The sequence below is a fragment of the Rhamphochromis longiceps genome, linkage group LG9 (genome assembly GCF_057381845.1).
Source record: "Rhamphochromis longiceps isolate RC_006_pf linkage group LG9, R_longiceps_female_GT1.1, whole genome shotgun sequence".
NCBI lineage: Eukaryota > Metazoa > Chordata > Actinopteri > Cichliformes > Cichlidae > Rhamphochromis > Rhamphochromis longiceps.
Window position 1 is genome coordinate 31173114 of NC_140565.1, and position 24794 is coordinate 31197907.

Sequence of the window (24794 nt, forward strand, 5' to 3'; positions counted from 1 at the left end):
TAGCAAATAATCAGGAGGAGAAGAAAGTAATGGTCTGTGGCCCACACCTGCCAAACCATTTTGTTTTGTGGGTTTCTTGTTGTTGCCTTAGCAGAACAATTTGCACTAAAGGAGGTGAAATTGATTTTTGATGGTTTCTTCTTCTTACCTGGATAGATCCATATCCATGTCTGGTATTAGAATTGGACTTTAATGTCATTCAAACATTTGACATGATGTGAAAAAATAACACGAATTCTTAAGTCTTGGTATTTGCAGCATTCTGCTAAACAACAGGTTCAAAAGTATAAATAAACATTAAAATAAATACAAAAACTAAGTTCTAAAACAAGATCTGTCATTTAAATTGCTACGATTTAAATGACAGATCTCAATAAATTTACATTATTGCGTAACGTGTAGCAGGGAATAGCAGAGCAACAGCAGCAAACATCAGCAGCAACCGTTCACGAGGTTAACATTCAGAATCAGAATCTTAGAAGAAACAAAACGAAACTGAGGTGCAATTCTCTCTGTGCAAAGAAAGACACAGTCACTCAATAACGAAAAGGAACAAACACAGAACATATATCTAAAATATATGTGTACAATATATATACAAATATGTCTACTGTATAAACAACAGACACAATTGTTTTCATATTGCACTAGTTCCCATTTGCTGGTGTTGATGTAAGGGAGGGGCGGAGCCATCTGCTGCGACCAGTTGTGGTGAAACGGGGAAGACAGGATAAAGACGTGCTGTGGAAGAGAGCCAGGGATTAATAACAAGCAATAAGTCAATGCAGAGAGGTCTATTAACACATAGTGATTGAGAAAGGTGACTGAAGTTGTAAGCATGTAAACATAATACTGTGAGAAGTACAGCCACTGAATCACTTTGATACCTGGTGTTACTTTTACAATCCTTAAAAATAAACAATAAAGTTAAATAATAATGAAATAATGTTAATTAAACTTTTTTATTATTGACCTGTGAAGTTAGAATCTCATGACTCTTGGTCTCACCCTGCAGGTGAAAATTAAGACCTGCTGCCTTTTGAGGCTGTGTTGCAGTAAAAACAATAAAGAAAAACGTGCGAGACATTAGAAATTAAAAACAGTAGGCACTCAAGTGGTGGAGCAGGTTCTCTAATAATCCCTGGACTGGTGGTTGGATGCCTGCTCCATCAACCTGATTACCTCTGTGTGTTTGATGAGATTTTTTAATTAATAAAGGAAATGTCTTGATGCATGCTCAATCATCCAGGTAAGTAAATCTCCCAAACATTGATTCTGTTTATCTGGACGTAGCGTTTTGTGGGAGAAACGTTTCGTCACTCATCCAGGTGACTTCTTCAGTCTCAGCTGACTGCAGGTTTCCCCGATCTTATAAACAGTACATTTGCATAATGACTGAAACCAGCCCACTGAAGGAACAATGGGCTGGGAGGTCAGTTCCTTAATCTTAATTATGCAAATTCTCATTAACTTGGTGGACCGACACATCAAATTCACCAGGGAGGATATGAAAAATGGCAGGTTAGCCTTCTTAGACTGTGAGATTTCCATCAGTAATGGCGGTACATCTAAAAGCTGACGTGTACCGTGAACCTACACATACGGATCAGTATCCAAGGTTTGACTCTCATCATCCACTGGAGCACAAACTGGGTGTCATCAGGACGCTACAACACAGAGCGAACACCATCCCCACTGACACAGCGGCCAGGGAGGCAGAAGAACAGCACATCAAGAAGGCCCTGAGTAAATGTGGTTATCCCAGCTGGACTTTTTTCAAAGCGGGAAAGGCACCTAAAGAAAGCTCCGGCCAATCCAGGAGAGAAGAACAACCGCTGCCCAAGCGAAAACCTGTAGTGATCCCATATGTGTCAGGAGTATTGGAGCAGTTGAGACGCATTTATCTAAACACCGGGTCTCTGTGGCTTTTAAACCTCAAAAGACGCTGTGCCAAAAACTGGTCCACCCTAAGGATCGGGTCCCCCGACACAAACAGAGTAACATAGTGTACGCTGTTAAGTGGCAGGAGGATTGCCAGGATTTATACATCGGGGAAACCAAACAACCTCTGGCGAAGCAGATGGCACAACACAGAAGAGCTACCTCATCAGGCCAGGACTCTGCAGTCTATTTTCACCTACAGGCCAGTGGACTCTTTCAATGATGAGGATGTACACATCCTGGACAGGGAGGAACGCTGGTTTGAGGGCGGAGTCAAGGAGGCCATTTATGTGAACAGGGAAAGACCATCTATGATGCCACAAAACGCTACGTCCAGATGAACAGAATCAACTTTTGGAGTAATAAAGGAAATCAATAGAAATAATATTAACAATAAAACTAAAAATCCCTAAAGTTCAGCTGCACACAACATCATCCACAGAGTATACAACATAAACCTTTTGTAACAATTCAGCCATCATGGTGACAACTGGTCAGTGTTTATTACACCTTTGCTGCCATCACGTGGGGGAAAGAAAACAGCCAGCTATCTTTAATGTCCCTGCATGCAGCACAGGAAAGGCCATGCCGCCCGGTGTTTCTGAGTTTTATGTTATTTTGTTATTTCATTTGTATTCTTTTTAGTTATCTAGTTATTTTGTGAGGCCTAGTTTGCAGTTTAGTTCATGGTTTATCAGGTTCCCTTGTGTCATGTCAACATCTCCATGTTTCCTGTTTTATTTTGAAAGAGTCCAGTGTTCTTTGTTCATTGTATTTAGTTTCACTTCCCCTGTCCTGTCATTAGGTTCATGTGTGCCAGCTGTGCTCCCATGTGTGGCCACTTCCCTTGATTACCCCTTATGTGTATTTAGTCTCTGTGTTTCATTCAGTGTATGTCGTGTCGTCTGTGTAAGCGTCCCAGTTATGTCTCGCCATAGTTGTCACGTTTCTCAAAGCCACAGTCATAGCATGAGTTCTCGAAGTTTCATAGCTTTATCACAGTTTCATAGGTTTTTCTTAGTCTGTTTTCCAGTTTAGTTGTCTTCCCTGCACTCATCGTAGCTTTTGTTTTTGCCTTCTGTCATCAGGCATAATAAAGGCTTGCATTTTGTTAAGTCATGTCACGTCTCCTTGCCTATGTCTGCTCTTGGGCCTTGCTCTAACTAACACACTGGCGGACCGCGCTGTGACAAAAGTGTTAAAATGTGCACTCCAGCCCAAGGTTCAACACAAAAGGTTCTTGGTTCACTGCAAGATAATTACTATTAGTAGCTGGAATAAAGTGTGTGCCACTGTGAGATCGTCTCTTTTAGAAGACTTATGTTGTTGTTCTGCTATCGTTTAAAACATTCTTCAATCAAATTTTGTTTAATCACAAACTAATGCACAAAAATAACCGGTTAGGCCTCACCCATCAAACCTTCCTTTTTTCTTTTGCCTTGCAGCTTTAAAATCCTTTGTCCACTATCTCTGCTCTACACACGATCAGATCATCTCAACCTTGCCTTTATCTCCGGACTGCTCAAATCGAACTTCTCCTCTGATATACTCATTTTTAACTCTGACCAGCTGGCCACTCTGAATTAAATCTTTGCATCTTCAGCTTACCCTCATGCTTTTTGTTAATGCCATCATCGCTTTAAACCATACATCATAGCAAGTAGAAAAAGACTGATAATGTATGGCTTGTTTGTAATGGCCAACAGGAGAAAGGCTCTTCTTTCCAAAGAGAACAGGGCAGAATGAATCCACTATTATTACAAGAAACATCAGTCATCAGAAACATAACATTAGAAACATAGCATCTCTGAAAGATTCTCCAACTGGCAGGAAACCAGTTTAACATGGTCCTGTGATGTATTCTCCACCCATAGTGTGCAACCTCATTCCTGTGTATGTATTAGATGGTGAGCAGATGATCATGCTCCCCAGTCTACAGCAGCAGTACCACCTGCTAGTGAACCTGGTCAAGCCCTCCACGGCTCTGAGAGGCTTCTTCACCCTGGACCCTGTAGCTCTTGCTTCTTTCCTGTATTTTATAGTTCTGATCCACAGTCAGTAAATAACCAGTGATTGAATCCACCTGTATCCAATGAGACACATTGAGAACAACACATTCTGTGGCTGTCGATTGTGAACCTGATGTCGGCACTGTCGGCCCGGCCTGGGTTGTCTCCACATGGCCAGACATGAACTACAAATAAGTGAAGGGATACTAAAAAGGAGATGAGAACCTGAGATAGAGGAAACACATGGCAGCACAGCTTAGGTTTGCAAAGTTGCACCTAACAAACCACAAGATTCGATTGCTCTTTTTAACACTCGTGCAACATGATAGGAAAGGAAGCGTAATCGAGAAAGACGACGTCAGTGCGATATTTGAAAACTGGCTGGCACATAGGGGAGAAGGTTTACCACTTCCTAGTTTGACAGGGCCTGATGAACCACATGATTTATTACACAGAGGAAAAATGCTGACTTTGCAAAGTCATGTCAGCATTTATTAGAAAAAGCCAAGGGATTGAGTAACTCACCACTACACTGGAACTCATCCAGGCAGTCTGACAGTAGTAATATGTTGATGAATGACGAGGTAATATTGTAACGATGAGCCAGAGGCAGAGACGTGGAAGTAGAAATGAATATCCCAGATTCTGTGTCATCAGGTTCAGGAAGTCTTTACTTTTGACTTGCTGGAAACATCTCGGTATGTTATATTTCATATTCTGCAGATGTTTAAACACAACAGTTGGCAACATTTTTTGAGGATTTGAGTATTTTATTTATATAACCTGTTTGACACTCGACCGTCTCCTAATTACCAGTTAACAATATAAACCTTAGGCTATAGTTCCACACACCAACACAAATCCATATACTAATAAGGGCACACATATGGTCTTTCTTTTAGTTTTTATGTTTGAACACAAAGCCAACAAGACAAAGCAAAGATGAATGCACATGCTTCTATCCTGGATGCAGTGTTCTTGTCTTTTTTGTATGATAAATATAAAGGAAATGTTCTTAACTGCTCCATCCTTTTCCTCCTCCTGCAAACAAACTGGAAAAATAAGCAGCCAGAGGTCAGTCAGTTAACAGATGATGTTAAAAGGCATTAACAGCTACTTTTAATTTCACCTCAGACCTGACTTGTGCACTACAACAATCACTGGATGGGTTTGTTTAATTTCCATTTAACTGCAAGAGGTCAGCAGCCACTGTCAGTTAAAATGGAAAAACAAAAATTAGTCAGTCATCATTCGTCAGGCTGAACACCATATTTAAGTGCCTGTGAATGTTGAGTGAGGCTGTTTCTCAGAAAGTTCTCAGAGACGTTGGTGGTTTGAAATATTAAAATCTGATAACAGGCAGACATGTTATGTACCACACACCACACAAATGCACAGAAACACTCTGCAGATGTTCCTGCACTTACCAATAAATAACCAAACACGAATCAACTCACTTTCACCCTGATCAGTGAGCCGGACCACCGGTAAAAATGTCAGTCAAGATTCTCTCCATCACGCTCCTCCTGCTCTCAATATGTGTGTGCTGCCACTCCTCTGAAGGTAACTATGATCTTACTTTTCTAAAGGAAAAAAGAGATAAAATATATCAAATTGATAACAGCAGTTACAATTTCTGATGTTGGCTCCTAGCTGTTTGTGAAGAGCCTCACCGTACCCTATGGAGACGACGGCTCCCAACTGTTTATGTTTCAGTTTGATGTGCAAAATGAGTTATTTATTTAGTTAAAGACAAAGTGAAAATGAATCCTTTTAAAAGTTTCGAAAATTTGGTGAACTCTCTCATCTATATTTATTGAAAGTTTCTGATTGTTTGTGATTCTCATAACAAACACCTCAGACAATTTTAAACAGAGTCCATTTTTTGTCAGAGACACATGTGAGAAACATGGCACTCAGCCCATCTGCTTTGAAATCTGTGGGTTGCAAATTTGAATTTATGTTTGTTTTGTTTGTTTATCACCAAACTGTCCTAAAAAAAGAGTTTCAAGATGGCTCCCAAGTGTGAGACTTTCTTCTACAGAAACTCTGTTGCCTCCATTTCTTTCTGTTTAATGAAAATCTGTAAAACGTTGATTTTCCTTCTAATCAGACTTTCTCAGGTTGTATAAATAAATTTTTAACCTCCTACCTCTCAGTTCCAGCTCATCCTGGAAAGAGACGACCATGCTGCGTTGACGTCACCTACATGAATAAGAGCGCCGAGGTGGTGGGGGAAACATATCGTCAGCAGGCTGCAAGACCACCCTGTGTGAAGGCTATAATGTAAGTCAGCACGTTGTCCTACATACAAACATACAATCTGTATAACCTTCTGTCTTTTATTTACAGTTTTAACACAGGAAACGGAGGACAACTTTGTGCTGATCCTAACGCTCAGTGGGTCAAGGATCGTAAGTTATGCTAACACACAAACACATGAAAAGTATTTGCAGAGAAAATCTGAAGCTCCCTTTGTCTCTCCTTCCTCCTCAGTCACTGCCAACATGACGAAGGTGTAGTGAAGTGAAGTTCTTTGGTGAAGCATCACTGCCTGTCTCCTTTGAGATCACCTTTAAAAACGTATTTTAACTCGAGCGCTTTCTTAATGTAACTGTTTCTTTCTGCTTTCATTTACATTTACTCTAACCTGTTGAGTAATCCTATTGTTTATTCTAGGTGACGGCTTTAGTCTTTTTTTGGACCAGCTGTTTTCAAATGGATACGTTTTGACTTCCTTTGTTTTTGTCTTTCTTGCTTATTCATGAATTTCTTTCTTTGTATTATGTGTTGATGTGAAGCACATTCTGGCAGCAAAAAATAATATAAAAAAATAAACTTTTGTATTATTGAGCAAATATTTTTTTCTAGTCTTGTTTACTCTTGTCTACTCACAGAAGACAACAAACATATCTCCCAGTAATTTCCCAGAATTGTGCATGATTCCACCAGTGCATGAGCCAATATGATACACTTTTATTTGAGTCATCATCAAGAGTTTCTAATAGAGGTCAAAGCAGTTACTGTAGTGGTTGGAGAGCTTGACTTCAGCCACTAGGAGCTCCTTACTCAGAGAAGTGGGCGCAAAAGGATCAGCTGCTCCTGACACTCAAAGAGTCGAACATCCATGTTTTTTTAATTTATTATTCACTAGCTGGGCCCAAGTCTTATTTAGGTTTGATATTGTTTTAGTAGGTAAAAGTGAATGCTTTGACATGAGTTGAGCTGTGGTTTGGGGAAGGCCTTGAAGGGGACTGGTGATGGCTCCCGGGCCTGGCAGATCCCAATGCACTAAATAGAAATGAAGAAGTTAACGAATGGAAAACAAGGAGTGAGGGAGGGTGGGGCACGTAGATGAGAATGAACAGCTTGCAGAACTGGGGGAACCTATATAGATGACAACCGGAAGGAGTGTGTTTGGAGGCGTGGTCCTGCTCCTGAAATTCTGATAGATAATCTCCAATAATTTTTTGTCAGTCAAGTTAAAAAAAATCAGGCCAAAACATTCCACCACTGAAAAGAACATTCAATCGCTCCATCTGTTTGATACGGCTGCACACACAGGGATACAAACAAACAAACAAAAACCTTGAAGGATGTTCTGCCTCCTGAGCTACAGCCACCCAGTGATAAACATGAGTAAACCCTCACTAGGTTTTAGATAAAGTGTACACTCACAAACCTGCATTTGAAACGTTGGCTACCATAGCAGTATAGTTTTGCAACATGGCATTTCGGTCTTCTATCTAAAATAGGAAAACAGGAACATAAATAGTACCATCATTGCCAGACCTGGCTCACATCTGGTTGACATACACCCTGCTATGTAGAGTAGAAAAGTGCCATTTAAGAATCAGTCTGTTCACTGTATGAACAGTTTTGTCGTGTTACTTTTGCACTATTATGTTCCGGCACATGTTGTTTTTACATGGCTTGAATAAGGTACATATTAGGCTGACATCTGGGGCCAGAGCTGAAACTGTTCTGGACCAGCAGTGTGTCTGGAACTGGCCCGTGGCTGCACACAAATTACACATGGCCCACATACAACAAAGAACGACGGCCCTTTGGTGGCCCAGACCAGGTGTGGGCCACCTCTGGCAAACCTGATCTGGCCCACCAAAGGGCCGTCATTCTTTGCAGTATGTGGGCCATGTGTAAGCATATTGTGTGGGCCAGATCTGGGCCATACCAATTTTGCTATGTGGGTACAGCCCTGCTGTAGCAAATATATGCCTGCTCCTGCTCGTCAGCGTGCCCATAACCTGTCTGCTCCAACCACAGCAGAGGTACTTATTGCAGCTGTATTTCACTGACACTAGTCTTTGGGATGCTATTCTCTGTGTCTTCTTTGTTTAATGTAGGATGGCCAGTAACACAGGACTTATTTATTGTTCTTCTTAATGAGAACAGTTGAGGAAGCAGCTAAACTTCATCCATAGTCAGTTTTCCAATTAAATAAAAAAAAGCAAACTAATAAATACATTAAAAAAATAATTAAAGATTAAGTTCATAGAAGTGATTTAACTCTCACTAAGCTTATTTCCACTTGGTTGATTGTTACTCAACTTCCACTAGAAAGTGGGTCATGTACATTTTTCAAACCTTACCTAAAAACATTTCTGCCAATATTGTAACAATACAACTGCTCTGTGCACACAAGAATAACACCATACCACCATTGCTACCATTTCTAAATGAACAGAAATAAACACAAAATAAAATGTTCAGTCAGCACTCGATGTGAATCAGTGGCCTGAGTGCAGTTTCCTATTTTGGCTGGTGTGCAGAGACAGTTAAAACAGCCGTTTGATTCGAATTTCTCTTTTCTCAGCGATGAAAGCAGTCATCATCATCTTTGTTGTTACCACAGACTGATGGTGGATGGTGTTGGCGTACTACAGTGCTAATCTTAATCTTTCTAGTTTCCGTGCAGAGTTTCAGTTTTACTGACATTTAAGTCACCAATTCAGTCTCAGGAAAACAAACAAAACGAACTTTATTTTGCATGAAAGCTGGTGAATATTAAGAAATACTACAATATGCCTAGCTGTGAGCATGTGAAAGACTAAGCAATGCACACATATGAGCACCATAGGAAAATCACTCAGATGTTTATTACCCTGCATGTTTTAACATTCTCAGTTTAAAAGCACCTATAAAGGTCTGTTTGGGATCATGTGGCGGCACCAGTGATTGACCCATTAATCCAGGGATTACGAGACAATTTACTCCACAACAGATTCCAGTTGCAACCAAGAGTCATGAGGGTCATGCACAAAAGCACAGTTCTTATAGTAAAGAAACACAGGCCTATACAGTTCTGTGTGTTCAATCTACAGCAAGAATAATGAGGTCTCACAGTTCAGTTGGTCAGCTATCACCTGGACTGGTGAATAACCGCTGGCTTTTTCAAGATAGTGGTTTTAACCAAGGGCTGCTGGTAGATTGCCTTATCTCCGGAGACTACAGAGACTATTTATAAACTGCACTCTGTACAGTTAATACCAATTTGTCAACCTTACTTTTGGCTTTTTCAGAGCCCCAGTACTTTCTAGGGTGCTGTGTCCGCACACTGCATATGCCACTGCCTACTTGGATGATGTCATTATCACACAGTATCACACGGGGACCATAGTGTGTTGTGCTTGGATGACAGCCACGAAGCTAGAGCATAATAGTGACAAGCAACAGTCAGAGCGATGTTTGGTGAGTGTGTAAAGCAGCAAAGGAAAAGAAGAAAATCCTCTTTGTGAACTGCAGTAAACTTTGTTAGACTACACGTTTTAGGCTTCTTTCTACTATTTTATGGCACTCATCCTGTCCAATGACCAGTGATTTCATCAACTTGTATCCCACTGCCAACAAGGCTTTCTGTCCTCCAGGTTCAGAACTACAGATCCTGTGGCTGTGGGGTGTAGTGAACCTAGCCTGAGACATCACCACCATACAGTCAGACATGGACTACACACAAGAGTTTTTGACTCCATATCTGTCCTTTTTGTGTATAATATGAAGCATTGTGTCAATGAAGGAATGCTATATATAGAGAGTGAAAGATGGCTGAGGTGGTTAGAGATCAAACTTCAGTCAGACAATGATGTGGTTTAATTTAAAGATACATGGCACCTATTTTTATTGTTGTATTTCCAAACCCAAACTTTATATTTTGCATGTTTTCTGCATTTCTTGATTTTGCATCTGCATGTTTTTTGTCTGTGGTCACTTTGCACTCCTTAGCAGTTTTAATGTAGTCATTTTGTACCTCTGCTTTATGCCTGTATTTTTTTAGTATTTAAAAAAGAAAGAACGTGGAAACAAAGCACAAGTTTGCAAAGTTTTTATACTCATGCAACATGTTTGGAAAGGAAGCAATATAAAGAAAGACTGTCAAAAATGCCACGAATATCATATTTGAAAACTTGTGCATAGGTGAAAAGATTTACCACTTCCTGATTTGAGGGGGCCTAAGGAACCACATGACTTATGATACAGAGGAAAGATGTTCATTCTGGAAACTCGTCAGCATTTATTATAAAACAGAAGTGACTAAGTGACAGAGCACTACACTGGAACTCATAACGACAGTTTAAGAATAGTAATATGCTGATGATTAAAGACGTAGTAGTATATTGTAATGATGGGCCAGAGGCAGAGAAGTGGAATTGAAAATGAATATTTCAGATTCTCTGTTATCAACTTCAGCAAGTCTTCAATTTTAAAGGTTACTGAACTTGCTGGAAACATCTCAGAACATTTTTTGTTACATTTGGTATTCTGCAGAAACACCAAATACATATCCACGCTCGTGGCTCAAGAGTTGGGAGTTTGCCTTGTAAACGGAAGGTTTAGTCTTGGTCGTTGTGTCCTTGGGCAAGACAGTTCACCTGTTGCCTACTGGTGGTCAGAGAGGGCTTAGTAGCCCCAGGGTCCGGTAGCCTCGCCTCTGTCAGTGCGCCCCAGGGCAGCTGTGGCTACAATGTAGCTGCCATCACCAGTGTGTGGATGACTGAATGTATAAAGCGCTTTGGTGTCCTTAGGGACTAGAAGGTAGAAGTGTAATAGACTGATTATAGTAGTCAATTTCACAAAAACAAATTGTAAAAAATCTAATATTTAAAGACAGTGCTGGAGATGCTGAAAATGGGAAAACCTGATAAAAACAACTGAAACTTAGATAGATAAATGATTTTAATCGATTTTATTAGAACACAGTTCTGCAAAGGTCTAAAGAAACTATATTAAAAAGCTCAACTTAACTTACAACATTTAGTGCTAGCTGTGGGCCACACGGGGAGTCAGTCTACACTAAGGCTACGTCCACACTAATGCATTTTCATTTGAACACGCATCGTTTTCTCTCCGTTTTGGCCTCCCGTCCACACTGAGACGAAAACACAGCGTTCTGAAAACGCACTCGAAAACGAATACATTTGAAGACGGTGCTTTCGCGTCACAGTGTGGACAGTGAAAACGCAGACTTTCTAAAATGATGACACATGTTGGTCATATGATGCAGTCATGTGACCAATTAAACTAAGATAGCGGAGGGCATTATGCAGCAGTTGTTTTGTTTGCTCTTAATTTTGACAGCCCTATCAAAGATTAATATCAGTCTGTACATGCTCCAGATAGCTTTTCCTTAAATTCTATAATTCTCACTCGCTTTTGCAACTTTGTAGTTTTGTGTTACTCACACCAACAACTGCACCTCATTGTCTCCACCAACTCGGGGCTTTTGCTCGACATTTTGCAAAGAGCCAGAAAGTAAATAAAAAGGCAGACAGAAATGAGGCAGGTCAAATCTTCTTGCGTATCCCGCATGCGTAGTACTGGAACATAAACGTTTTCATCTGTTTCAATGTGGACGCACAACTCTGTGAAAACGACTGAAAACGCTAGTGTGGACACTGTGCAGTCATTGAATTGACCATGAAGTTCTCTGTACATCAACGTATTCTACAGTCAAATTAGAGGCCATCAGTCTGAATACTAAAGCTTGTCTCACTCAAAGGGACATTGATCCCAAGCCCCTGTAGCACTAAATTCAACCCTAAATAAAAGAATCCAAATGGGTCAGCTTAACAGCTTAATGTAAACAAGAAAATCAAAAGAATTTAATTTAATGGTTTAGATTGCAAGAAAAGGTTCAAGTTGTGAGGATTTAAGATTAAATGTATCTCGATAAGGACCCAAAAAGTCAGTCAGTTATGCAAATGTGGAGAAATGTGCATCAGAGTCATCATGCATTACTTTTATTTCCATTTGAGTCCTGATTCATAACAATCACAACAATTCATGTTTATTTTTCTTATGAACTCCAACAGATAAACAGTCACTGTCAGTGAAAATCGAAAAACTGAAATCTTCAGGGGTCTAGATAGACATCATTCATGACAATGCAGGTGAGTCAGTCACTGGGCTGTACACAAGTTTCTGTGAACTTTGTGTATGTGAGGCTGTTTCTCGGAAAGCTCAGAGTGAGATGTTGGTGGTTTGAAATAGAAAAATCTTCCTGACAGGAGGCGGAGGTGTGATATGTCACAACGACACACACACAAATATACAAACCTATAGAAAGACGTCATCAGTCGCGCCTGTAGATGTTCCTGCGCTTATAAATAAATAGCTAAGGAATCAACTCGCATAATTACAACCTGATCAGTGAGCCAGACCACCGGTGAAAATGTCTGTTAAGATTCTCTCCGTCACTCTCCTCCTGCTCTCAATGTGTGTGTGCTTCAGCTCCTCTGCAGGTAACTATATCTAAAGATATATAAAATTGATTAAGTAGCTACTTTTACAGCAATTACTTACTTTTTGGTGAAAGGGGGTGGACTCTCATGGGTTTCACTAGGCAACGACTCCGCTAGTTTCTCTCACCACAAACCTTTACTTCTGGTATTTGCTCATTCAGTACTTTTAAACAGTCTTTTCAGCATTTACACTCTTGCGTTCTATCCACCAAACTCCAGACATCCCTGAACGTGCAGTCAGGCATGACATTTTAAAAGGCGTCCTTTACATTGAAATTTAGGAGAAGGAGATTTTACATCATTCTCCTGACTTTTCTTTTGATTGGGAAATATTTTCATTTGATGTATAGTGATTATACATTTATGCATATCTACATGCAAATGTGTACTTCCTTTGATTTATGGGTTCTGTCTCATGATGCTAAGCATCTCTCGCACCACCCATTCAACTATCATACAAAATACCACAGTGGATGCAGGGGTTCCATTTCAGCTATATGAGCACTCTGTAAACAAATCTTAATGCTGTTTAGTTTTCAAGCTTTCTGCTGTGAGAGGTGCACATTGTGACTCATTGCATAACTATGATAATGTCTTAATACAAACAGGAAATGAAAGACACAGAGACAGAACAGCATGATAAGTTGCAAATGTGCGATAATGATGTTCACCATTCAGCTAGCTGCATATCTGAATTTTGTCTTTGATAAAAGAATGATGTTAATAAATGAAGCTTATTGCCTCATATTCTCGCCAATGTTCTTTATTGACAATTAATAACAATAAGAACAATTCAAGACTGAAAATTCATTTGCAAGATCATGTCTACCAATTGTTTACATTTCAATTTGATGGGTAGGAGTTGGGTAAAGTAAAAAAAATGAAAGCAAAAGTAATTTCTGGAACAACATCCAGCTTTTGTTCATCAAATCCACATCTGGCACATCCATTTAAACTGGAAGTGGATGTCAACACGACAGAATCAGACGCCGCTCAAGAAGTGGAATGTCTAAGTTCAATAAACATCAAATATTCCACCACTTTAAAAGAAGCTTTCGCACTTCGTAGGGATATAAAATCCTCACATTCCTGTTCCACATGTAAAATTACAGTAAGTGTCTCAGATATAAAACAGGAGTCAAATCTCACCTCTGTTTAATTATATTTATGGAATATGGTCCTGGTAACAAAAACAGTTACACACTGTCAATGATGAACGTAATTACTAGATTCTTAAGATGAGCCCCAAGCGGTGAGACCTTCTACTGCAAATACTCTGTTGGCCCACTGTTTCTGTTTTATGAAGATGTTGAAGAACATACTTTGCGAAAACATAGGTCCATATGAGTTACTATTTTCAATGCACTTTGAATGAAAATGTTAAAATTACTTTGAATAATCAAAGTGTAAAATGTGTGATGCACAAAAAAGCCTGCTTACTGTCACGTAATTTTAGGTAACATTTCAACAGCTATGTTGTGTTTAGTGATGTAAGGAGTTTCATCACATTTTAAACCTGGAGTTAACTTTGGTTTTCCTTCTAATCAGACTTTTGTCAGGTAAGATAAATCCGTTTTAACCTCCTTCCTCTAAGGTATCCGTGGTCCTACGAAGAAACGCCCTTGCTGCGTTGATGTTACCAACCTCGATATGAGCCCTGAGGTGGTGGGGGAGACATATCGCGAGCAGGCTTCATCATATCCCTGTGTGAATGCTATAATGTAAGTCAGCACATGTTGTCCTACACGCAAACATAAACACATGCAATCTCTAAAACATTCTTTTTTTACAGTTTCAACACAGAATATGGTCAGCTTTGCGCCGATCCTGACGCTCAGTGGGTCCAGAATCGTAAGTTGTGCTAACACACAGACACACAAACACATTGAATGTATTTACAGAGAAAATCTAAAGCTCTCCTTTGTCTCTCTTTCCTCCTCAGTCACTTCCACAATGAAGAAGGTGCAGTGAAGCACAAGTTCTCTGGTGAAGCATTGCTGCCTGTCTGTATCATCTTTGGCCTCACTTTCAAAGATATATTCAAATGAGAATGCTTCCTAAAAACCTTTCAGATTAATTATATTACTGTTACCCTGTATTTAATTCTTGGTTTTGACATCAGTCTTTCATGGTGCCAACCATTTTTTTAAAAGTTAGCATTTAAGCGCTGTCTTTCTTTGACCTTTTTCTTGCTTATATGTGCACTTCAGTTTATTATGTATTTATGTGAAAAAAACCCAAAAAAATAAACTTTATTATTGTCCAAATATTTTCCTGCTATTTAAATACCCATTAGACTCTCACAATATGTCATACACATATCCCAATAATTTCCCAGAACAGGTATCCCCTGGTGTTTTCAACTGAGCTCAAACTGTATAACCCCATATGATACACTGTTTAAGTTATCAGAGTTACTGCAGGTTCTGCAGTAGTTTTTGAAGCCCACTTTGATCACTAGGAGCTCTTTTCTCGGGGTCTTAGGAATGGTAGGACACTAGAATGTTTTTTTCCAACCTATTTAAGCCATGTCTTAGCCCAATGATGAACTTTAAGTAAAGTCTGTAGCGTGAGCGTGTCTCAGAGTGCAAAATCATCCTTCTGTTGCACTCCACATCTGGCACATTTAAACTAGAAGTGGATGTCAACACAACAGAATCAGACGCTGCTTTCATGCAGGAGGATGCTCAAGAAGTAGCACATCCGAGTTCAATAAACATCAAATATTCCACCACTTAAAAAGAAACCCACACTTCCTAAAGACATAACTTCCTCATATGCTGTTCAGCATAGATAATTACAGTAAGTGTCTGAGATATATCTGATGGCTCCATGTGAAAGAAAAGCAAACCCCTTGTAGGTTGTATTTTAAGGCGAGGGGTGTTACAGCTCAGGGTTTTTGGGCCCCCTTCCCTTTTTTTTTACTGTTTGTGCCAATTCGTGTGTGCAGCCCCTGCTGCAGATAGGTGCCTGCACGTGTTCATAAACCTACCTTCCTATTCTGACTGCTCCTCCTGGTTCCCTGCTCCACCCACAGCAGTGCTACGCATAGAAGGTGTTTTAAATGGATTTTGATTTAAAGCAACTCTGATTTCATAACTCTTTTTTTGATCGTAGCTAGTGCAAGGCCAGTCAATGTCTGATATTTTTAAATCCCTGCAGGACGTTTGTGCTCTGTGATAAACTGTGATAAAACATCAGGAGGCTGGAATAGGTTTTCTATATTCTGTCACTCGACACTGATGCCAGTCAATGCTTCTCTAAGGTGTCAGTTATGCTGCGCACACACACACACACACACACACACACACACACACACACACACACACACACACACACACACACACACACACACACACACACAATATGGTGAGAGGGTGATTGAGAGCTTGAAAGGTTTAAGATTACACCGGAATTCCCAACAACATCTCCCTGGGAATTTCACCCTGGGTTCAAAAGTATACCAGCTACCACGAAAGGATTCAGATTTGTTATAACTTGGACCAGAGATATCCAAAGTATTGACAAGGGCCCTCTGGTGGACTGTAAAGGTACTGTAGGTGTGCAACAGTAATAACAGAAGTGTGTACAGTTACAAATTTATATTAATTACATTTTTTAAAAAGTGAATAAAAACTGGTAATAGTTAGTTATTTACATTATTTCAAAGTGATCCAATACCAAGCAAATGCAGCGCCAGCATTGCTGATGCCAAGGCTTTTAACTTATAAAGGCATAGGGGAGAGCAGTGTGTTATGATTTATGAGATTAATTATCAGTTTGATAATTCTACATCAATTGTGCAAAATGATTTTTCCACTAAAGCAACTAAAATGTGGACACAGGAAGGCAGCTGGAAGTAACAAAAGGCAAGCCCTTTACTTAGCTGAACTAAGACCAGTGAACTGAGCAGCACACTGTGACAAAGGACAAGTGGAGGCAGGGACAATGTATACACAGGAGGGCAATTAGGAGTCTGGTAACAGCTCAGAAGTCAGTGTTTATTTGTAAGTATTAAGCAGTTTTATGACATCTGAAAGTTTCCTTCCTATGGAATTTTTCTCAGGGCAAATATATAAATATTTAAACTTTCCTTAGATGGAAGAGCTGTGGGAATGATGTCCTCCAAACTCTACAAACAAATGTCAACACTCTTTAATTTGCCTTAATTTTTCTTAAACATCCAAGAATTTTCAGATCAAGAAAATTTGCTCATTGGATCAAATTGTGCACGTCTTGCTGGACAAGGATTGGCTCACTCTACAGAACTTATTGAATTCTGATTGGATCTTGTCTCACCTAAACGTTTTCATCGACATGCATTTCATTATAATTTTTGTCCTTGTGCTTGTCATAAAAAGGGTTGTTGATGAAATTTATGACAAATTATTAAGACTTAATAAAAAATGTTAAAAAAAAAATTCTTTATTGCAACTGCAACCTGAACTCTAAACTGAAATTTCCTCCACAATGGTATGAAACCAGTGAAGTAAAATAAAAATGTGTTTCTTCAGCATGTGAAAAAAACCTTTATTTATTGTGTTAAACCCTTCTATCAAAAACATGATAACAATGACAGTCAATCAAACAAACAAACAAATAAATGCTTTCAATCGGACATGTATGTGTGGGGTATGTGATACTCCACTGCTTTTTGCATTGATTGAAACTTTTTGGATGGTTTGTAAAAATTCTATACATATCAGCTGTAATGAGGTCAGTATCAAGCTGCTTTTTAACTATAAGCAACCAAAATATCCTTAAATATAAGCCTAAATAAAAGTGTCATAATGGGACAGCCAATACAGCTATCCCACATAGCAGACAGGTCTGGCCCGTATCTGGTGTCAAGTCGGCACTGCTGGCTGACTTTTGGCATGGTAAGTGGTATTTTATCCAGATATGGGCCAGGCCTGGCATAGATGGCACTGTGTGTGTGATGGCATGCCATATCTGGCCTGATTGTGGTTTGGTTTATGTGGCCCAGGTCTGGCCCAGATCCGGGATCAAGCTGTCACTTCTGACTGACTGGTGTTATGGCAGGGTGTATGTCAACTAGATGTGGGCCAGGTCTGGCAATGATGACACTATTTATGTTCCTATTTTGTTATTTTTGTTAGAAACCTAAATACCGTGTTGCAATACTACACTGCTTGGTAGCCAACGTTTCAAATGCAGGTTTGACAGGTTTGTGAGTGTACACAAAACATAGTGAGTAGTGATGGGTAGATGAGGCCTCGTGAAGCGTTTCAGCACATTCCCCAAACTGTATCGATACTGTGTCGACACAGTGTTGCTGTGTTGCTCCATACTGACACCTGCTGGTAGTGATGGGTCCAGCAACACTGATGCACCAACACATGTATCAAGCTCACAGAGCGATCCTCTGATCTTGGAATGTTTCTCTCCGACACTCTTCACAATACTAAGGGGTTGGCAGTCCTTTATAATAAAATTCAGCCTGCCTGGTCCAGAACAGAATTCCTAGATGCCTGATTTCAAAATAATAAAACACATATTAATAAAAAAAAAAAATGATGATAAAGCTGTTCAGTGTCAATATAGGCCCACCAGTGTTCATTCTCGGTGTGTTTGTCTCCTCATTTTCATGTTTGGCTCTGTAATGCTTAAACACTGAGGAGGTGCTTTTGTTTGTGTAAGAAAGCTCCGCAGAACAGATGCGACATTTAACCTGCATAAAATGAAATAAATAATTTACACTTCAAGTCACATTGCTGTTTTTCCTATTATGATAGGTTACACTGAAACAAAGACAGACAAACAGTTACCACATTTGCAGTTAAAAGATCAAAATGATCCCACACAGCAGAAACATTTCTTTTTCTTTCGGGCTCCATTTTGTTATGGAGAGATGTGTATTTTTTATTTTATTTTATTTTACCTTTGTGAGAGTAATTTTGTGGGTTTTTTGGTGGCGACTCATTCCGTTGGCAGATGCAGATGCGGTACCCTTTAAAGATAGTTTGGTGCGTTGGCAATGAGCGATACAGCAGCTGTGTCGATCACCTGACTTTTTCTTAAAGCGACGTACGCACCGATACAGGTTTCGCTCTGTGAGCTTGATACATGCGTCGGTGCGTCAGTGTTGCTGGACCCATCACTACTAGTGAGGGTTTACTCATGTCTACCACCGGGTGGCTGTAGCTCAGGAGGTAGAGCAGGTCCCCTATTGATTGGGAGGTTAGTGGTTCGATCCCTGGTTCCTCCAGTCTGCATGTCAAGTATCCTCGGGCAAGATACTACCCAAAGTCGCTCTTTGATGCATCCAGCAGAGTGTGACTGTGTATGAATGTAGTTAGGAAGCACTCAGTTTAGTGGAACTGATTGGGTGAATATAGCATGTTGATCTGAGCCACCAAAGGGCCATCATTCTTTGTGGTACGTGAGCCATGTGTAAGCACATTGTGTGGGTCAGATCCAGGCCATACCAATTTTGCTATGAAGGAGGAAATTAGCTGTGAACATCCAAATCAATTTTTCCTGAGGATATTTAGTTTCTGTCAGAAACCTGAAATGTATTTCTGAAATGAGAAGTCATTGATCTTATAATGTGCACACTGGAAAATTAAAACTGTCAACACAAGACTTTATATTAATGTCACACCATCAAGCATTAGTAAAGTATTAGTAAATGTGTGTGTCTGTTGATAGAGGTTTTATTAATATTTATTTCATATTGTAATTCATGGTTAATTCAGAGAGTTACTAGATCCTAGTTAATTATTTTGACCTCATCTAAGGTGAGACCTATTTTTGCCTTATGAAGCATTTATTAATGAAAAAGTACACTTGAACAAGTGTCTGCCATCTTCACAACAGAAAAATGACACAGGCAAAGCACAGAGATACAAATAGTTTATGTCAGGTGTAAATGTAACCCACCTGAAGTTTGCAGAAAACTGAAATGAACTTAAGAAAGTCCAGACATGATTTAGCATCTGAACGATGTCCAGTATGCTTACAGTTATAGCTGGCTGATATTTCTGCAGGGAAATAAACACCTAGTTAGAGCCTGGAGTTCAGTCAGAGAATGATGCAGAACAATTTTAAGGTGTGTAAAATGGTTTTTATGATATTTTTATTTCAACATTTCAAAAACAAAACACAATATTTTGCGTGTTTTTTGCCGTTCTCGATTTTGTATATGGTTGTTTCTGTCTATGGTTGCTTTGCACCTCGTAACCAGTTTGATTGTGTAGTAAATTCAGTGTCTTTGCTGTCTTTCCACATGTTTGTACATTTTGAAATGCAGTCGGAGTTGTTTTTTATGTCATTGTGCTGTCTGTGTTTATTTCGTGTAGTCTCGTATGTAGTATGTTTTTATTCTTTTTTTGTACATGTTCCCATTTTGCTAACATATCAATATTAAAGTCACACAAAAACAAAAAGAAAGAGAGAGAAACATGTTGGTACATCTCAGGTTGGCAAAGTTGCGTCTGAACAAACCACAAGATCTGATTGCTCGGAACGTTTTTAGACTTGTGCAAAATGTTTGGAAAGGAAGCGTGATCATTAAAGACAGACAAAGATCTAACCAACGTTGTCACTTTTTATTTTTATGATTTTTAAGCATCATAATTGTATACAATGTTCTTAAAGGAATTTTCCAACCACTCGTTCATTAAGCAGTCACAGACCATCAAATTCAGAAAGATATTTCTCGCAAACCAACTTCCCACACTCAAATAATACACACAGAAATACATGAAAAGTTTTTGCAGAGAAAATCTAGAGCTCCCCTTTGTCTCTCTCTCCTCTTCAGTCACTGCCAGAATGACGAAGGTGTGAAGCATAAAGTCTGTGGTGAAGCATCGCTGCCTGTCTGCTACATCAGTGTTTTCTTTAGCCTCACCTTTAAAGTCTTATTCATACCAGAGAACTTTCTTATTGTAACTTTATTATAACCTTTTTCACATTAGTAGATTAGGATTTTTACTCTTACCTGTAGAGTAACCCTGTATTTTATTCTTAGCGTCGACTTTCATGAAACAAATTGTTTTTAAGGGATCTTTATTTTTAAATGGAGTTCCAGCTTTTCCCCCTGCTTACTCTGTGTTTATGTGATTTAAAAAAATAAAAATAAAAAAGGTGTCTGGCACAGCTGTGAGTCATCATTATATTGTGCCTCTCCTATTTCAGACAGACGCATGCTGGGACCAAGCTGTGTAATTACAAGAGCTGACTGGGCAATACTGTACAAAGCAGTAAACAGTGTTAATAAAGAAACGTGCATTAAATGAGAAACGCTGTGTCCATGGTCCATGAGCTGTGTCCCCTACACTTTGGATGTCAGACCCACAGCGTATGCAGCAGAATGAAGCAGAATGGGTGGAGAAATACGCATCCCTTAACCCTTGGGATGGATTGATCTGGGTTTAATAAATTGTGTGGACAGTGTTTTGGGAAGTATCATGACAGGTGGTGTCTGTGCTGTCCTCAATGGTGAGCCAAGATTATCCGACACTGTACAGGGGAGGGGGGGGGGGGGGGGGGGTGTGTCAGACTGCGTGTGTCAGACTATATGTGTTGTGCTTCCACAGTAGCTGCACCATTACACTGTCACTCTGGCTTCTTACATTACTGGTATAGCTCCAGCACTCTCTCTAGCACTGTGTTTGTATTGTTTCTTGTATTATATAAGTCTCATAATCATACAAAATGTGCTTAAAGAATTTTTCCAATGACTCATTCATTATGCAGTCACCCTATCACACCATCAAATTCAGAAAGATACTTCACAAAAAAAAAACACTTCTTACACTCAAATAGTGAAAAGAACAGGAAATAAACTATTGCTTCTATCTTATCTTTGCTTTACCTAGAAGCTTTCTAAGTTTCATTAAGACAGAAAGTAAGATAAATGTACCTTTGTACTACCATGTCAAATGTAAAATGAAGAAAGCAAAGTTAACAAAAACTGGAGAAAAATTAAACTGGAATAACCAAATAAAGTATTCACGGAAGAGGATTTACATTTATTAAGATTATGTTAAAAAAATCCTTTACTTCCCGAGATGCTCATTCACCATCTTCCTGAACCACGTTCTGTTGCAGTTCAACCATCGAATCAAAGATGCCAATGCCAAGATCGCCCAATGGTATCTAACCTCACAACAAATTGAAACAAATGAGCGTGCTGTGTGTGCAAAAGTGCGACAAAAAATGTCTGTCCTTTTATAAACTACACAGTAGTGCCGGTCATTAGCTGCTAGCTAACTGGGTAAGGCTGTCATGGGTCTGTAGTTCTGTCCAACTTTTTAGGGAACATATTTCATTTTAAAGTAAGTTCCAGGGATTTTTCCTGCCTTTCTGGAGGACTTATATTTCACTAAAATGATCCTTCAGCCCTCTCAGCAGCAGCAGCAACCCCCCAGCAGCAACATTGTAACCATCAGGCAAAATATAGGCTACGTTTGCTTTGCAATCATCGCCGCCTGATGATGGTGATATAGCACGATGTGATTCAGTATAACATTCGTGATGAATGCAGTTTGCTGTTATCCAGTCTGGTTCCATGTGCCCAATTTTAACTTTGAAAATCATCTCTGCACAGCTCTGCTCTGGCTCTCGGAGAACAATTTTAGGGTGTATTAAAAAGCTTTGGGCCATTTTTATTTACACATTAAAAACCACATCACAACATTGTGCGTGTTCTTTGTCTTTTTTGACTATGTCCATGGTTGTTTTCTGTCTGTCGTAGCTTTGCACCTCTTAGCAGGGTTGTCTGTGAAGTCATTTTGTATCTCTTTTCTGTCTTTCTACATATTTGTAGGTTTTGAATTTCTTTATTTTTATTGTTTGTGGAATCTTTAGTAATTTAAGTTGGATTTTTATTCTCGTTTTGTGCATGTACCCGTTTTGATAACCACAAACCACTAACCGACTCATACAACATATTTGGAAAGGAAGTGTGATCATAAAGACTGACAAACATCTACCAATGGTGTCATATCTGAAAACTTCCTGGCACATAGATGAAAAGAGTTACACCTTCCTATTTTGAGAGGAGCTGAGGAACCACATGGTTTATGATACAGAGAAAGAAATTTGATTCTGCACACTCATATTATTTATTATGAAACCTGCTTGATATTTTTTCAACCATTATTAATGGTTTCGTTCATATATTATGAGATGTAAGATTAGAGTTCATTGATCCCACGGTGGGGAAATTTGTAAGCATACAAAATGTGAACTTTTCAACCACTCATTCATTAAGCAGTCACCCCATCACACCATCAAATTCAGAAAGATACTTCACAAAAAACCACTTCTTACACTCAAATAATAAAAAAACTGAAAAGAAACTATTCCTGTTATCTTATCTTTGCTTTACCTAGAAGCTCTCAAGGTTTCGTTAAGACAGAAAGTAAGATAAATGTACCTCCGTACTACCACGTCAAATGAAGGAAGCAAAGTTAACAAAAGGTGCAGAAATATTAAACTGGAGTAAACAAAGTAACCAAATAAAGTATTCACGGAAGAGGAATGAGACAAAACACGTTTTACATTTATTAATATTATGTAGACAGGTACACTGAGCCTTCCTCTCGCTGAGCTGTGGGCCACGTGGGGAGATTATCTACAGTGAAGAGTTACAGCCTTTTATGCATGTGCTACTAGGGAGGATTTAAGGCCTGGATAAAAGTCTTTTATCCTTTGCATCGGGAAAACAGTTAAAATGAAAGTGTGGACTTTTTTAGCTAGCTCCTCATTTTACAGTTCTGGACTCAGCTTTGCAGTCTCATACATCACAGCTGCTGGCAGCCTCGCCTCTGTCAGTGGGCCCCAGGGTGGCTGTGGCTACAATGTAGCTTGCCATCACCAGTGTGTGAATGTGTGTGTGAATATGTAAAGCGCTTTGGGGTCCTTAGGGACTAGTAAAGCGCTATACAAATACAGACCATTTACCATTTAAATCAGATGCTGCACCGTTTTCTTTTTTTCCTCATTTATTCACTTTTTATCAACACGCCTGTACCACAACATTCGCTTTCCTCGGAGCATCATTCCCCCCTTCCTTCTTTTACGTCTGTCTGCATGTGACTGACAACATGGTGCGCCCATCAAACTACATTCTCTGCCTGCATGGATTCTCAGCAGAACTGGCTGAAGATTCCGTCTCCCTGATGGCACAAGGAAGTAGTTTGTTCGCAAACAACACATTACTCCACTGCAGACCAACGTTGTGTCCTCTATGCTTGTTTCTAGTGTTGAGGTCATAGTGAGAGCAATGTTTTACTCTTTCTTTTACTCTTTTACTCTTTCTGCAGCATTTTGGATTAGCTGAAGGCTTTTCAGTGAGTTTTTTGGACATCCTGATAATAATGAATTACAGTCGTCCAGCCTGGAAGTAATAAATGCATAAACTAGTTTTTCAGCGTCACTAAGAGACAGGATATTTCTAACTTTAGAGATGTTGCACAAATGGAAGAAAGCAGTCTTACATATTTGTTTAATATGTGCGTTGAAGGACATATCCTGGTCAAAAATGACTCCAAGGTTCCTCACAGCGTTACTGGAGGCCAAGGTAATGCCATCCAGAGTAGGAATCTGGTTAGATACCATATTTCTAAGATTTTCAGGGCCGAGTACAATAACCTCAGTTTTATCTGAATTAAGAAGCAGAAAGTTAGCGGCCATCCAGGTCTTTATGTCTTTAAGACATTCCTGCAGTTTAACTAATTGGTGTGTGTTATCTGGCTTCATGGTCAGATAGAGCTGTGTGTCATCTGCATAGCAGTGAAAATTTATGCTATGTCTTCTAATGACGCTGCCTAAGGGAAGCATGTATAATGTGAACAGAATTGGTCCTAGCACTGAACCCTGTGGAACTCCATAATTAACCTCAGTGTGTGAAGAGGACTCTCCATTTACATGCACAAATTGAAGTCTATTAAATAGATATGATACAAACCACTGCAGTGCAATACCTGTAATACCTACAGCATGTTCTAATCGCTCTAATAGGATATTATGGTCAACAGTATCAAACGCTGCACTAAGGTCTAGCACAGGGGTAGGCAACCTTTTTGATGACGAGTGCCATTTAAAATTTCCTCAGAAG

General features: G+C 39.4%; 1 protein-coding gene and 1 long non-coding RNA gene across 3 annotated transcripts; both read left to right on the forward strand.

The window, feature by feature from the left end:
- Positions 1–5443: 5443 nt before the first annotated feature.
- On the forward strand, positions 5444–6472 carry LOC146662563 (eotaxin-like). Of its 2 annotated transcripts, none has more exons than XM_085417855.1 (4): positions 5444–5513; positions 6110–6236; positions 6303–6364; positions 6447–6472. In XM_085417855.1, the coding sequence occupies exons 1-4, from the start codon at positions 5444–5446 to the stop codon at positions 6470–6472; spliced, it is 285 nt and encodes a 94-aa protein (XP_085273981.1). The 2 variants fall into 2 exon arrangements, with proteins under 2 accessions (XP_085273981.1, XP_085273982.1); XM_085417856.1 differs by having other exon boundaries at positions 6116–6236.
- Positions 6473–12564: 6092 nt separating this feature from the next.
- Positions 12565–14958, forward strand: LOC146662564 (uncharacterized). The gene is made up of 4 exons (XR_014913208.1): positions 12565–12706; positions 14301–14427; positions 14499–14557; positions 14649–14958. It is a non-coding gene; the product is annotated as an uncharacterized LOC146662564 (long non-coding RNA).
- Positions 14959–24794: the final 9836 nt, after the last annotated feature.

What these genes read in the sequence shown, in the direction of transcription:
- LOC146662563 (XM_085417855.1), top strand. Translation starts at nt 5,444, where the DNA reads ATGTCAGTCAAGATTCTCTCCATCACGCTCCTCCTGCTCTCAATATGT. An exon ending in GTGCTGCCACTCCTCTGAAG is followed by an intron (nt 5,514 to 6,109) that starts GTAACTATGATC and finishes CCTACCTCTCAG; the next exon opens with TTCCAGCTCATCCTGGAAAG. An exon ending in CGCTCAGTGGGTCAAGGATC is followed by an intron (nt 6,365 to 6,446) that starts GTAAGTTATGCT and finishes CTTCCTCCTCAG; the next exon opens with TCACTGCCAACATGACGAAG.